At 41.7% G+C, this 16,774-nt stretch overlaps 1 protein-coding gene across 6 annotated transcripts in view; it reads right to left on the reverse strand.

Annotated features, from left to right (window-relative positions):
• Positions 1 to 16,774, reverse strand: part of cpeb3 (cytoplasmic polyadenylation element binding protein 3) — a 48,509-nt gene that overhangs the window by 9,363 nt on the left and 22,372 nt on the right. For 4 of the 6 annotated variants that reach the window (XM_034121892.1, XM_034121898.1, XM_034121876.1 and 1 more), the window contains 4 exons: positions 13,795 to 13,851; positions 8,733 to 8,756; positions 6,797 to 6,964; positions 5,260 to 5,349 (listed from right to left, as the gene is read on the reverse strand). In XM_034121892.1, coding sequence (XP_033977783.1) covers positions 5,260 to 5,349; positions 6,797 to 6,964; positions 8,733 to 8,756; positions 13,795 to 13,851 — 339 coding nt within the window. The remainder of the gene's footprint in view (positions 1 to 5,259; positions 5,350 to 6,796; positions 6,965 to 8,732; positions 8,757 to 13,794; positions 13,852 to 16,774) is intronic. The other 2 variants (XM_034121883.1, XM_034121868.1) reach the window with 1 other exon arrangement.

Below are 16,774 nucleotides of genomic sequence, written 5' to 3' on the forward strand. Positions count from 1 at the left end.
ACAACCTTTACTATGTTCTACACTCAATTTCACAATCAAATACAAATGGTGTATCCGCACATTTTGCTGTCAAGTGAGGTAACTTAACTCCCAGCAAGCTTCTTTAATATTCATTGGGTTATTATTTGAACAAATCTAGTGATATATAAAACATAAATAAAAGAAGGCCTCACCTTGTATGCCTTATTCATGAAACAGGCTGCTTTACTGTTCACATTTGGAAAATAAGAATGTATTATCAATATGAAGTGCTTCCCCTTGTAAAGACTATGAGACCACTGTGTGCAACAACACTTGCTGTTTGTACCCAGTTAAAATGATTATGTGTATATATACAGTCTATGATGATTGTGCATGCCCTTCATCTAAGAGTGTTTTCTTTTTTGTCTCTACAGTATCTTACTTTTGTTGTAACAATGTACATTTCCCCTCTGTGGGACAACACTAAGGAATTCTGATTCTGAATTGTCATATAACTGGCTTGTATTGTATCATATTGTTTCAGAAAATGCGATGAGCTTCTTGGATTTAATATATCACCTGTTCCATCAGGACACTGTGTACATAGCAGAAGTACTAGACTGTCCCAGATTCCACTACGACGGTCTGATATTTAGTCTGAATGGATCTGTCTTTTTCCATCAGCCCTAGCGCAGTGCAGAGGCTCACACACCGCGGGAGGAGGAGCGCAGATCTGCAGTGGCTCGTGCCTGAGATTTATAGGGCTTTGCTGCTCCGCTCCCAGCACTGTCCAGGGAGGGAATACGTACAGCGGCAGCATTTTCCACCCTACAGAGCACCGTTAAAAGACACACGATAGGCAGAGTGCCAGTGGGTTGTGAAGACGGACCAATGACCTCATGCAGGACAGAGTCTTTCCTGGTTGGAGGCCAATAGTTCGAGATATGAGGAGAGGAACGGTGCCTCAATGGCAATCTGAAAACGTTTGTCTCATTAAGTGAAAAAGTCAAGTTAAAACATGAATGAATGCTTTGTCAGGTCTGTCCGCATGAAGCCAAGCAAAAAGCGTTTAAAATGCTTGTTATCCAAATGGACTTTGGATAAATCAGGGCCAGGCTAAGCTCCCGTTGTAGCTGTGACTTTATTGGTCATGCCAAATAGTCATTTTGTAAACATGCCTTTATAATCATATTTAGTTTGGTCCCTACACAAGTATTAGACGGAGCTCTGAGTGTTCCGTGAAGTCATGTGACCGTGATGTAGTTCCTTTATAACCAAACACTAACTTTCTGCTTATGCCATTGCATTACATATTAAAGTGGTGTTAATATGTCGAGATGGTCCTGCTGAACAAAGCTTGTAAGAATGTTTGCCAAAGAGAGTCCTTGCTATGCTGACTTTCAGGTCGGCCTACATCAAAAAGACCCCACTGCACCACTCAGAAGTCATCTTTCCTAAAATGTGAAATGATTCCTTTCCGTGCTATCCTTATCCTGACACTGACAATTATTTTGAGTTATGAATTGCGATGTCCCAACAGTCTAATAATACCCTGCTGAGTGAAAGTACTGCATTGGTACCTGGTGCTAGCTGATCCACATACCACAGGTGTGTGTTAGTCCCACATTGCCATCCCATTCTCTCCATTTCCTCATCAAAGGAAACTTCTGCAGACTTTACTGAAATATGAGTATAAATCTCACTGGTTTTAAAAGTGACATTTCAATCCAGGCTTATCTTTCCATACTCAGATGTATCTTTATGTCTTTGTTTATTTCACAAAGGCAAGGATACAGAGACATGCGTTGTCCTAGTGAGCAGAATGGTTGTGTATTACATTTTCCATCACAGAGTAAAATAAGATCGAAGAACTACAAAAACTGAAAGAATAATCTCTCCCATGAGGATCGAGAGAGAGCAAGAACTCTGCAGGGGGCTGTAACTCTGCCACAAAGTGTAAACAGACGGCCTGCTGACAGCAGAAGAAGAAGACGGTGGCAGGATGGATGGAGGGAGACGCAAACATCTGCTCTCTGAAAAACAAGCGGCCCCGGAGGCAATGGAGCAATTGGAGAGTGATAGAGTAGAGGAGGGGGAATCAAGTCACTCTCTGGATCTAATCCCAGCACGAGGGTAAGCAGATCAATCACGGCCTGAGTGAAGCAGTAAGGTTGTTCCCTGTGCAGCACTTCTCTGTACCGTCTACATTTCTCCACCTCACAACACAATAACATAGCTGATAATGACCGGTGGCAGTCAGAGGAAAACTACAGCTGTAACCTTTGAATTAAACACACACTGTTATTGCAGCATGACGTGAGCATTAGCATTTGTAGCTGTTTATAGCTCCCAGCGCTACTGAAAGCTTCACCTCCTCCCTCTATCCCCGATCTCAGTCCGAAATAGCTCCCTACGTTTAGCAACAACAGCGGTGAGCGACAGCAACATAGTGACCACAGCTTAAAGGACGACTTAAAAAAGCATCATCACTTCATTTTCAAAGTTGTTTTGATTTTATTACCACTAGGGGGCATCGGAACAAGCTGTGAACACGACATTGACATCATCTTCTCATAAAGACTACATGGAGAACGTGTTAGCAAGCAGCGGGTTCTTTACACATTCAGCAGAGGAACGTTAGCATGTATTTGGAGTCAGGTTTCTGGATACCTGATGAATGCTAGAACTACTATCTCCTCTACTTTAAGTTTAAAGCACACTAAAACTTAATTTAGCATTCAAAAGTTTTTATTTTACACACAGTTTCATTTTCTTGACCTTCTTGCTTGTGAATAAATGTTCATTGGAGTTCAGCAATTTTAACAATGTGCCATTAACAAACAATGTGTATCATTAATAGGCCATAGCTCACGCTGCTCCCTAAATATCAATATCAAACCATTTACAACTTTTAGACTTCATTTAAAAAAGGACAATCAAAGTGTTTGTACTGGGTTTCTTATTCCGCTGATTTACAGAGGACCTTTTCCCAAAGTAAGTCAATATAAAGTCTATTTGGCCGAATGACATCACGGAATGACACAGAAGTTGCAGTACAATCGTTTGGCCACTATACAATATTTGCTTTAACTTCCGGCACTCTTCCTGGGAATAGCCCATATCAGTTGACCATTTTGCAACGCTAGCTTCCAAGACACAAATGCAGTTGCAGATTAAAAATGCAAGAGAAAGCAGTACATTTATATTATATATAAAGTATTCGTAAATCTAAAATAGGGAAAAAGTTCCTCTAATCGACAATAACGAGTTGTGAAAACATAAGAGCATGGAGCAAAGGGAATTATTCTACTTCCTCTTTAAGGCTACAGCTCTCTCCAAGTACCAGAGTCCCCTAAAGTCGGCCTGAGCCACAATATGAGTCATCCCTGAACCAAAACAGTTTCATAACTGTGCAGACACACAGCGCTGGCAGTCTAATGGGAAGCAGGACGGAAAGTGACAACCATCTTCCATTCGGTCGAGTTTGGACACACACACACACACACACACACACACACACACACACACACACACACACACACACACACACACACACAACACACACACACACACACACACACACACACCCACACACACACACAACACACACACACACACACACACCACACACACACCACACACACACACACAAACACACACACACACACACACAAACACACACACACAACACACACACACACACACACACACACACACAACACAACCACACACACACACACACACACACACACACACACCCACACACACACACACACACACACACACACACACACACCCCTCCACTGCCAGTTAATATGGATGGTGATATAAACAGGACATTTCATCAGTTCCTATTGGAGTTATGGCGAGATGAAGTCTACCCAGATCACCAGTGCCTTTCATCCCCCCCCCCCCCCCCCCCCCTTACATGACGGTGTTCTCCAGCTGCCGTAAGCTCATTCATTCCCCTAAAAGGATGCTGCATTTTTTTTCCCCCTCTGGCTTAGGATATTAGTAGAGTCAAGCCTATTCAAAATAATCCTCCCGAGCTAAAAAAATAAATAAAAAAGGGATGTTGAAAAATGAGAGTGGGGGAGAAACTGGCGGCAGGTTCTCCAGATGCAGCGTATTACCATCTGCCTATGGAATGTCAGATATTTTCAGAGCTTCTTTAATAGCTTTCCTAATATGACACACAGCAGCTCCTGGGCCAGAGGGAGGGATGTAGAGGAGCTCTGATCACCTGAGAAAACGTTACCAAAACACTTCTTGGGTCAGAACTCTAGGCAGAAGAAGACGTAATAGAGGAAGCAATACGAGAATTCTTTTCTTACAGAAATCTTAAAATATTTTGGGTTAAGAAAATGTAAACTTGAAATACTCTACCATAACAACCCAAGAAAGTATCCTACGTCTCACCTGATTTATTACCTCAGTAAACAATTGTCCAATTAATGAACGATCTTAAATGCTAGTTTCAAGTCTTCTTCAATACAGCATGATGTTGGATGACTTGGGGACGATGTCCACTTTTTATACATTCTACGGAAAGGACACAAGATGACCGTGAGGAAGAAGGACTATTTAAATCTATTTAAAGTATTTATTTTCTATTCTGAAAGCCAGTTAGGAGTCGGTAGGAGCTATATTTTGATTTATATTATTTATTAGATCAAAATAGATGTTCTTGCCGTTAGTTTAAATGTACCTTTTATTTAGTGTTTTAGTGTTCTCTTTATACTTCCATGATGCAATCACGCAGAGCTACGCTAATGCAGAAGAAGGCGTGGTTAAATATAAACTCTGTTGGAAAAACGATAGACACGATTTGGGCACCTCGTGTTGTATGTATCGGAGACAGATGATATTGGTAGTATTGGCAAATGTTTTTCTACCAGGGTGAAGGCTGAAGGAAAGAATGTCAACTCTTTGTTCTTTGTTATTGGCATAACATTTAAAAAAGGATATTCTTGCCTGGACTTCGGTTTTTCCCTGCAAAGATGAGTTATCTGGTGCCTCAGCGGCAGTTTTATTTGGAGTTAATTTTCTGGTTTATTTCTTTGACTTTCGCAGCTACAGAGTCAATGGTTACTATGTGTGTGTTTCTGTGAGATGACAACAGGGGTTCGCTCAGATAAACAGACACCTCCATGGTGGCCCAGCTTGGTTCACGAATCCTGCGTAACACGATTCTTTACAAAACTTAAAAATGGAGAAGCACCCGAGGAGATATTTATTGGTGTAGACTTTGATGTGTGATGGGAAAACACAGATAATGCTCTGAGAATGTGTCCGTACCTTTAGGTGGGAAGTAGGACTTGCTCTCCGCTTTGTGGGGCCAGTCCACCACCAGGTGCCCATAGCGACGGAAACTGTTGGTGATCTCATCTGTAAAACGAAGGAAATGGAAGAGGAAACTTGAATGTTATTTTCATGACATGATAAGATACTCATGTAATATGCATTTCAAAGACTATATGGAGAAACACACTCAGATACACACTCTGCTGAGATAGGCCCGCTTCTATTTTCTGCTGTGTTCCAGGCGCTGCATTAAACAGAAACACGGGCCGGGCACATCCAGACTCGTGCCGTGGAAACTCATGAATCTTTCAGCCAGCTAAGGGCACGTATTGTGCATCATGTGCTCGTTTAACAGCGTAGACACCATGGGCAGTTCTGGGGGGGGGGGGCACCAAGGGCCAGTGCCCCTGTAACACTGAGCTTGGACCCCCCTGTGGCCCCCCTCAGAAAGAAGGGTCTATGATAATACAATATGTGATAGTGCTGTAACTTGAGCCAAAGTTAACGGGCATGTGTTTTCTTTTAAATTTGTTTTCAATAATGTAATTTAATTACATTTAACTAAGTTACTGACACAAATTCTGACCCTACAATAAAGTAACTGGCCCCAGCATGCCCCCCCACCCCCCAGTATCCCAGGTCTGGAACCACCACTGGTAGACACATGTGAAAGGAGACGTTTCATATTAACCAGAAATTGACTAACGGCAAAAGCATTACTTTAAAAACCTACAAATTCACAAAGGGTTTAAAAGCATTGACAATTTTCTTAGCAAATAAATAAGCTTATTTCCTAAAATCTTGAAGGCAGCCAACTTATAGAAAGGCTTTATTTTATTAGTTGTATTGCTTAATTGAGTGGTGCAGTGATGATGTGACATTGTAGGCCAACCCCGGAGTTGCAAGGGCTCCCTGAACTAAAAAGGGATTTTTACATTTGATTTTTGAATATTGCAGGAAATAAGCTCTCTGGCACATGAAGATACTTGGATGTTAGACGTATCAAATTGTACAGCAAACCCCCTCTCATATAGTGAGGCTATTAGGTAGTAGAAGATGTTAAGTTATAAACGATATCATGGCCGCATGACTTCACCTCAACCGCCAAGCTAAAGGAAGCTAATGTTCGGTGTGATGACGTTTACCATTCTAAATTTAGCCACTTGCAGCGACCACTGTTTTTAAGACAAGGCAAGGCTAAGGAAAAAGCTTCAGAAAATCCCCAGACGGGTATTTACTGTACTGACGTATCTTATGTTGTAAAACAAAACTTGAATATCTATTACGTTTGTGTTAACCACAGACCCTTTTTTGGGAATCTAACCAAAAACAAATTCTAAAAAATATTGACTTTAAGAAGAGGGATTTAGACTAATATCTTGAAAGAATATCCTCAACAAGGAGTGCTTTGAGTAGTGTAAATGTACTATACCTTATTAGTATAACTCTACAGCAGGCAGGAGCTAAAGCAGCCTGAAGTTAGCTGAGGAGCGTTCGCTGGATGAGTCATGGAAAACAATCCTCTGTTTACCTTCATCTATGTCAGGGGGGAGGCCTCCGACAAAGACCTTCCTGGAGTAGCGCTCCATCCTCTCTCCGTTCTGGCAGCGGGTCGGCGAGTTCAGGCCCGGGGTCAAAGAGGGGTCACCGTGACCGTCGTCCAGGAAACCATCTTCAAAGGGAAAAAGACAGGAACGGCCTAGGAAGAGAGGAAAAGAGAAGGACACCAGGAAGAGAGACGGGGATAACAGGGGGAAGAAAGAGAGGTACAAGAGTGTGAGGTAAGGAAAGAAAGGGAGAGAGGGGGTTACAGATGAATTAATGAAATACTGCAAACTATTTATATAGCAGAATCAGTTTGGAAGTAGAGATTACCTTCATAATTCTGATACGATACATTATGGTCCCAAGTGATAATATGTTCATGTTTATTGTGGTGAAATCAAGTTACAATGTCAAATTCACTTCCATCCACATTGCTCGGAAGTGTGAAATGACGTTATCATTTCTCATCTCATTTTGATCAACTTTGAATAAACATACAGACAGTAGAGCAGCTGCTGCTGGATATACTTGTGTGTTTTTAATTAAACTGCAGGTATCTAGGTACCAGTGTCCAGTTCAACAAATGAATACAATATTTTAGAAGGATCAGTCCGTGAATCATAGCACAAATACACAAAAAGAAATGTTTGACCACATACCAAATAGGAAAAAAGGCGAAATGGATTAACCGTGTAGATTCTAAATGTCATAGTTATTTTTTGTACAACTTCTTTAATAAAAACAAAAGTTGGTAGTGTTTTTAAATACTTACATTTGAATCTACTTTTTTCTTTGTTAACAGTTCACAAAAAAAAAAACATTAAGGAATCAAAATATATACCTATGTTTTAACCAAACTCTTTTTTTCAATGCTAACTGGAAAAGCACCACTCCACCATTGAAAGTCACATTATGTAAGATTGCCAAAGTAAACTATAACACTATGATGTTATATTCGGCCAAATGTCAAAGCAAGTCATTATTAAGCCTATTTGGAAATGTATACCCATGCTAAGTGTATATCATTGTGACTTTAAGCAGCCTGTTTTCCCCATGATCAGAGTGTGGAGCCATGCTTTGGGTGTGTGACGCATGTGTCACAGCAGTTGTATCGTCTCATGGTCAATATTTAAGTCGATCTTTCGATGGTGTTGTAGCTTGTCCAAACATAATATGCATGTTCTATGCAGTTGTCTCTCTTTCTTTAGCAGGGATAACATTTGAATGATAGCAATCACAAAGCTATGAATCTAACTTCTGTCTCCTATACCCAATACTGCGGTGACCTTAAAAGTCACATGGCAGCTTCTCTCCTTGCTGAAGAAAGACAGAATTAGTCAAAATACACAAATCAGATCAGAGATGAGCCACGTTGGAAGCACCCATCTTTTGCCATTCAGACGATGAATCACTTCTGAGTCAGCGTAATTGTTCATTAAAGCCCTCCAGATTTATTTCAGAACAACCCCAACTCAACATGCTTTAACATTTAAAAAGTTTGATTTGGTTGAGAAAGGAGCAAAAACAGATCATGTGTTTTTCATTTATTGTAAGCTTCTGTTATGTGAAATGGGATGTATTTGCATCCCTTGTTTGCCCTATTGTGTTTGTAATAAACACTGCGGCCGAAACACTGACTCAGAATAGAGAGAAAAGGAAATTGTCATTCAGAATTGTGTTCCGTCTCACCGTCAAGCAAACCAAGTTCATTTACACAGACAGATTTCAGTGACCCTCGCCCCATCTTGATTAAATGAAAAAAAAAAGAAAAACTGTGTCAAAATGAACATGATTCCATTCAATCACAGCACAGATGAAAAGCACATAGTTACACCACGATAACACACACCCCCACCCCCCCCCCCCCCCCCTCAGCCTCGGAGACGGCGTGGCAAGCAGGACCCCCCCCGAGAAAATGTTACCTCTTCTGCGGCCATAGCTCCGGGCTGCTTGTCAGCACATGGGGGGGGGGGGGGGGGGGAGAGACAGGGAGAAGACACAGGGTTGGGGCAGGAACAGGGGGAGGAAAAAAGATACAGAGACATGGGTTTTGTGGAAGTAAACCAAAACCGAGAACATCTCTACGGCAACAGAGAAACCACAGATGGCTACACCTAAGCTTCGGGAGGGGGGGGGGTGATTATCACCGCCTGGCACCCGCCCACGGTAAACCTGCTGCACCTGCCTTGGCAACAGTTGCCGGCAGATGCTGGGGGAGTGTGGCACGATAGGTGAGGTTTTGCCACGGAAACGGTGCGGATATTTAGCAGCATTATGCGACACAGCCATGGCCAGAGATCCTAATCTGGGTTTAATGAACCCGTAATTGCTCACATCCGTGATAATCTGCTGTGAATATTCACAAATGAGGCCATAAAGAGGAGTGCATGCAGGACCCAAGGTAAAGCAGGTTAGTCATTATCATGGCCTCGGTGAAGTATTAAAGGTAGCTCTCAGATTGGGTACGGCAGGCCAGGTGTGAGTGGAAACTTCCCACAGGAGAGAAGAGAGCCACAGGGCTTTAAAGAGGGGAGGGTAACATGCAGAGAGAGGGGGGGGGGGGGGCAGTGGAGAGCAGGATATGATGATGGCATGGCTGAACGGATCTTTTTTTATAATTTATTTATATTTATTGACATTTTATGACTGGTGCAGTTTTGTGCGGTTACAGCATGAGTAGTCATGGCAACATCTTTAAGAGGGAGAGAAAAGATTTGACAGAAAAATCAAGAAGAAATGCCAAGTCATTGTCTGGAGATTGATTATGTGTGCTCTACATTGATCGTTAACCTCTCACTCTCTGTAAGGCTGAAGGGATGAAATGCTTGTGTCAATGCACTGAATTAAATGAAATCCAAGGAAATAAAGATAACAACTGAGCGTCCACTTGCCAAAATAAACAACTTACTTAAATCACAAACCCCATGAGCAATCTCCATCTACTGAGGAAGACCAAGAGCTGCAGTTGAAAGCTTCTGTAAAAGCTAGTAAGCTGATTTTGAATTATGATGTTTTTTTCCCATTGCGGTCAATAGCTCGTTTCTGTTTTCCCACATACACAACCATCTAGTATCGTGTGCCAGACTTTCTAAAAACCTAGGTCATGTGATGTCAAATGAGCGATTTTCATTTACCGAGGAAGACCAGGAGCTGCAGTTGAAAGCTTCAGCCAGAGGTATTAAGTGAATGTTTTAGATTCCCCCCCCATTGTGGTCATTACATGTTACCGTCTTCCCCCATTTACAATCACCTGTTAATTATCGTGTGCCAAACACTCTATTCTTAAGTCATGTGATGACAACTGAGCAAACTCCATCCACTAAAAAAGACTTGTATGCTCACTTGAAGCTCAAGAAGACAATAGTAAGTGGACTTCAGAGTTATTTTCCAAAGTGTTTTTCACGTATGATGATAAAAAACAGATATTGGGCATCACAAATCTTGTTTCAGGATTGTGTTTGAGGGTTTCTCTAAAATCATCTCACAACATGTGTAATTTGAATCTGCTGTGCCACTAATTCAAGCCACACTGGAGACTAAATGTGCCTTAAGACAGGGCACATTCAAACAAACAGCAGGAGGGGATCCTCTGGGTCCTCTAAACGCATCAGTCACAAAGCAGACTCATCACCTCAAAAACCAATTTGGGCCTTTGCATTGTGAGAGGCCCATTGTGTAACTCGCCTCTCTGGCTTCTCTCGGGAACATATTGTCTCTGAGCCTCTTCTCCCTTGCTATGTTTTCATTAAAAAAGATCTAGCTCTCCAATCCCAAAAAAAACAACTAAACCAGCCTCTCTGTTGCCCTCTCAGCGTCTGCCAGAAACAAAGTCACCTAGCAACCAGGGCAAAATTAAGAAAATGTTATGTGGGAAACAGTCCAATGAGGGAAAGGAGGAAAGGGAAAAGTGAGGGTTAAGAATAAGGACCAGAGGTGGAACGAGTACTCAGATATTGCACTTAAGTAAAGACATAACAAAGTGTAGGAATACTGTGAAAGTCCTGCATTTAAAATGTTTCTCAAGTAAAAGTACAAAAGTATTAGCATCAAAATATACTTAAAGTACCAAAAGTCAAATGAATCATTGTGCAGAATGGCCGAGTTTGTAATCTTATACTGTATATTATGTGTTTTGATTATAATTATTATAATGCTTACCTGGTAAAGTGGCAGCTCATTTTAATTACTTTATTTTCTGCTGAGTCATGTGAGTTTAATCTATAACTAAAGTCTTGTTTAAGTGTTGATCATATTGTTTATCATTAGTCTATACTGTATCTGCAAAGTAACTCAAGGTACTACAGCAATGTAATGGAGTCAAAGTACACTTTGTATCTCTGATTTGTATTGGGGTAGAAGTACAAAGTAGCATAACATGGAAATACTCAAATAAAGTACCTCAGTACCTAATTGTACTTAAGTACAGTACTTGAGTGAATGTACTTGGTTACTTTAAACCACTGATAAGCACCAACTATAAGCCGTGTGGTGTCTGGGTGAGGGAGGAAATGTTTGGGTAATTCCTCTGGGCACGATGAGTTTGAGGTCTTGGCTTCAAAGCTTCAGACACTTCTACTAAGCTGTCAAGTGAACAACACCAATACATCTGAATGGAGGACCTTCACTTACTATACTACACTCTTTCTTCTTCACTTCAAGTGCTAACACCATCCGGAGAAACTCGAGCCCCTTAAAGGGTTCTCTCAGCGTGAAGCCTCAAAGCTAATGGGACCAAATGAAGGAGAAACAGAGTAAAACACTTTATAGGAGAAACCAAAGATCCCCTGTCTGCACACATCACAGGCTACAGCGGAGAGGAACTGCTCTGACAGATTTGGAAGATCTGCCTGAGAGCAATCCCATGACAGAACAGTGGAAATCACTCCGGGACAGGTTCTCAGGGGATGCAGACGATGAAAAGCACAATGAGGAGGAGCACCATTGTTATCAAGATTCAGGGAGAAAGTTATTTTTATGTTGGATATCCTCTGCCTTTATCCGACTGCACACCCCGTAGGCTGATTCAACATGCAAGAGGACACTAGGGCTTCACTGGTTTGGTTTGATCACCAGTCAGTCCAGACATCCCTGATATTTTGCTGAGGTTTGAACAAAAAGACTGGAAAAATTAAAGCTCCTACATTAATGAATGGAGATGGACAAAACATGGGTGTTTAAAACCCTAAGAAATCACACCCAGACCCAATCTAAACATAAATGTAGTGGTGCAGTGATGACGTATCTTTTGTAGGCATACCCGGAAGTTAGCATCACTAGTGCTCCATCGAAAAGAAATAAGCTCTGGGGCAAACACACGTTTATGATACTTACACATTTTGTTCAGCAGGATAATCTCCACATATTAACAGCACTGTAATAGTCGTTGAAGCATAAATGCAGAAGTAATAAACAAACATTAAGCTATAAATAAACTACATCATGGTCACATGACTTCATGTCAACAGCGCTATGCTAAAGGCGGCTAATGCTCTGCGTGATGACATTTAGTAGTCTCATTTGGTCACTTGACTGTAGTTTAAATGACGTGCAGAAGTTTCGGACAATCACCAGTGGGGTGTTTACAGACATATGTTATGTTGTAGAACAAAATGTGAAAAGCTCTTTAGCTTGTCTTAACCAAAGACCAATTTTCAGGCATCTAACCAAAAATGCATTAAAAAACCATAGACTGTTTTAATGACACAAAGAAGCTTCGGACATTTAAGGGTGTGGAATTTACTGACGTATTTTATGCGAAACAAAATGGTAAAATGTCTGAAGCTTGCGTTAATCACAGACATTATTTCAGACATCGGACCAAAAACACATTAAAAAAAGAAGCGTTAACTTTAAGTTGTGAGAATCGGAGGAGGTTAAATGCTTACTAATTTTCGGGCTTTAGAACTCAATCCTATAGCACTCTATAAAGAGCATTTAGAAGGTTGATGGAAAACTTTGTGGCATCCATGTAGCAACATATCGGGTAAAGACCTGAGTACTCTGTGACTCTGTCACTGCTGGTCATCTGCTGTGTTGGGGGGGGGATCTAGTCTTACATGCTGGGGTATTTTGGAAGTGCTATTCACAGGTCGACCGTGCTTCGCCCCATTGCTGAGAGGTCTGCCCTAGGTTTACGGTGTCAGGGAATCCAGACCTCGGCAAAGGGTAGGCAGGTGTGCCCAGCAGGGTTCATTTTGTCACACAAAAAAACAATGGCTAAATCTGGTTGTTGCAACCTTTTTGACAATGATTCACACAAGACGATGACGATGTGGCACAGAAGTCATTCATGCAAAATGTTGGTTATTGAGCTGACAATGGCCAGTTCAAAACCCTAGTCTCCAATTGAATGTTGCAGGAATGATTCCTGAAACCTGGAAATGATTTAGCATTTTACAACATCCAGTTGCCTCGTCTTGAAGTCAATTATTTTGTTCAAATTGTCTTAGATTATACGCCTGAAATAAGATATGTAGGTAACACAAGTTTAAGAGATTTTCATGTTTTGTCCAGGACATAAAATACGTCAGTATATACCGCACTTGTTATTGTCCGAAGCCATTATGAGTCATAAAAACGGCGGTTGCTACCAAGAAACAAAATGTACTAATAATAATAACACTGAACGCTAGCCGCCTTTAGCTTAGCGGTGATGATGTGCAGCAACTTTAGCTTTTTAATTCTGGTGATTGTAGAGACTATCCTGCTTAATGAAACATGTTGATGGCTCCTTGCAATGCTTACTTTCTAGTTAGCCCACACAAGTACATCATCACAGCACCACTCTACCACCACTGACCTGGCCCACTGTGGTGAGGGGGTAAATGTGTTTCATTGGAACGCACCGCAGAAACATTTCCCACTCCCTAATTCCTTCAAAGGACCAAAAGCAACTTGAACACTTTCATTCGTAAAACTGGGAGGATTCTGATGAATTCCAGATGGAACAGAAGATGATAGGCAGTACAATAAAATGTGACTTACTATTCAGTGGCATGATGTGCTCTGCTCCAGGATGATGGAAGTTGAGGCCCATGCGTCCTGTTGTAGAGAAAAAGAAAAAAAGAAAGGGAAATCACTTATAAAAGCCACTCTGTTGACAGACATTACATTTAATCTTCCATTCTTTGTTGGCAATGTGAAAATGCCAGCCAAGATAAAATGTTTAACATGAAATGAGTAAACAATTATTTTACCCGATGATTCAATGGCACAAAGGAGAACCATAAACTACAGATGGAAAAATCAAGATGGAAACATTCTTTTGTTGTCACATCCCTCATTTACAAAAGCCCCCGCGTACAAAAACAAAGGCATCTGTAATGCTACAAATTCAACAGAGCATGCATTCTGGTGACAACGTGTGCATGGTACAATAGCCCATCTGTCAGCTTTTGTGGGGAGATGGGTGGTGTGGGACTAAATGGAATGTCTTCCTGGTTATCTCGGTCTCATCATCCTATCCATACAGGCGACAACAAGAGAGATACACACAAATGCGAGGGTCTGGATACTTTAAATTGTACTTGCATGAAGTACTAATCCTCAGTCAGTGTATAACTTACTGAAGAACATGGTTGGCACACTCCCAGTTTGGGGGAGAGTTCAGGAGTTACTGCACAGAAGCTAAGCAATTTCCATTTTAAAAACACGTCAAAGCTGTGAAGGGTGGCAGTAGCTAAACAGATTTTAGCCACCTACAAAAAAGCCTACCAACAAATTCAATATCAGTTGAAGTGTATGATATTGAGCGTATTAAATATGTTTATTTTGCCGTAATACAGCTATAAAGTCTATATTTCTGACGGGGAACACAAACTAACTAATCAATCGAGGTAGCGGTGGGACCAGCGACTCCGGTAAAATTGTTTGTTAATTTTTCAATGGAGTTTAGTGGATTTAGTGAAAGAGTAGATGGTTCCCTTTTAAATAGAGCTGTATTATGGCATCTACTGTAGTTAATACACTGACAATGGATATGCCTTATACGAACCCACTTCAAAACATTCAAATTATCCCTTTATATCCTACCTGGGTTTACACAAAACTCGCTGTCTCAATGTCAACATCATCTAAAGTGACAGCCACAAAGACACACCCTTCATCCCTTACCACTTCAAATTAGTGCTCTGTCAAAATCCGCCTACACAAGTGTTACTAAACACACAACAAACAAGCAGCCTGGATAACGTCATTCAGGAAGGACAAAGCAACTGGGATACCCATCGATATTTGGCATAAGCTCTTGAGATGAATAAAAAAGCATTTCTTAAAATCGTAAAACTGTGGTGGTCAAAAGGAACAACTGTAACTAATATCTTGCATCAATGCTAGTCCACATTTATTTTCTCCATGGACTTTGAGAGACTGACCAGCTGTATGCAAGCTGAAATGGAGCAAACAAGATGACATGTCAATATTTTCCAAATTTGTCCGCAGAAGACAAATAGATGAGACAGCAGGGGGGGGGGGGGGGGGCTCTTCATGGCTTGCAAACAAGCATTGGAACTACCAGTTAGACCTGGTTGAAAACCAGAGAGGGAGGGTAGTGGGAGGACAGGGGGGGGGGGGGCGCCCTGCAGCGCCACAGATGTGGATTTCCACACTCCTCTCAGCCAGCGACACACACACACACACACACACACACACACACACACACACACACACACACACACACACACACACACACACACACAGCACACACACACACACACACACACCACACACACACACACACACACACCACACACACACACAACACACACACACCACACACACACAAACACACAACACACACACACACACACACACACACACACACACACACATCACACACACACACACACACACACACACACACACACACACACACACACACACACACACACACACACACACACACACACACACACACACACACACACACACACACACACACACACACACACACACACACACACACACACACACGATTGTTAAATACTAAAACCATAACGAGGGAGTCTTGACACCGAGAGTTTTTTAACTCGCTATCATGTGTATTGGTTAATGTGTGGGTGGTGTATTTATTTTACCTTTACCCAAATAACAGTGTTTAAGGCCAGATATCTGACTGCCTCAAATGCTCTTCACAGAATCCCGTCTGTTCCTCACGATATAGTACCACTGGATTTAAATTCATAACACTGCATTACCAGTACTCGATAAATTGACATTACATTTAACAGACGCTTTTATTTAAAGCATCTTAAAAAAAAGATCCAATATACCATAAAGATACAAACTAAAAACAACAAGATACCAGTACATTTGGTTTAAAAAAGCCAAATAATTTTAAGTAGTTGTTTGTGTGTGAGGTTTTATGGCCAAGGTGCAGTTGAAACTGGGGGTTTTCAGTCTGCTACGGAACATGTTTAGACTTTCAGCAGTCCTGATATCAATGTGGAGCTTGTTCCACCATTTTGGAGCCAGGATAGCAAACAGGTGAGTTTTGCTTTGGGGTATCTGGGTCCGACTTGTATTGGGGGTGTAGCAAGCCGATTGGCGGATGCAGAGCAGAGTGCACGTGCTGGGTCAAAATTACTCTAATTATTGTATCGTTCTTCCTTGCAATTTGGGGTTCAGTTGAATGCCCAAAGACAATTTAACATGTTGACAGCAGGGGCCTGGGGTCAAACCACTGTACCTCCAGAGCCACAGCAACCCACTGAACAGATTAACATTCAAAGGACTGACTTTGCTGATTGGAGGGCAAAAGTCACAACAAACAGTGTGGTCAGTGCTTCCCATTCGGTCAACACCAGTCATTTTGGGTGACAGAGGGGGACAGTTGCCCTCATGAAGCCTTTAAATAGCTCTGGGCATGGGCCATCTGCTTTCCCGAAGGAGTTGAGTAGGGCCTGAGGGGCCCCTGAGTTGTTGCTGCTGCTATTCTGGTGACATTTCCTCACAGAGAGCCTGAGCT

The sequence above is a fragment of the Trematomus bernacchii genome, unplaced genomic scaffold (assembly GCF_902827165.1).
Source record: "Trematomus bernacchii unplaced genomic scaffold, fTreBer1.1, whole genome shotgun sequence".
NCBI lineage: Eukaryota > Metazoa > Chordata > Actinopteri > Perciformes > Nototheniidae > Trematomus > Trematomus bernacchii.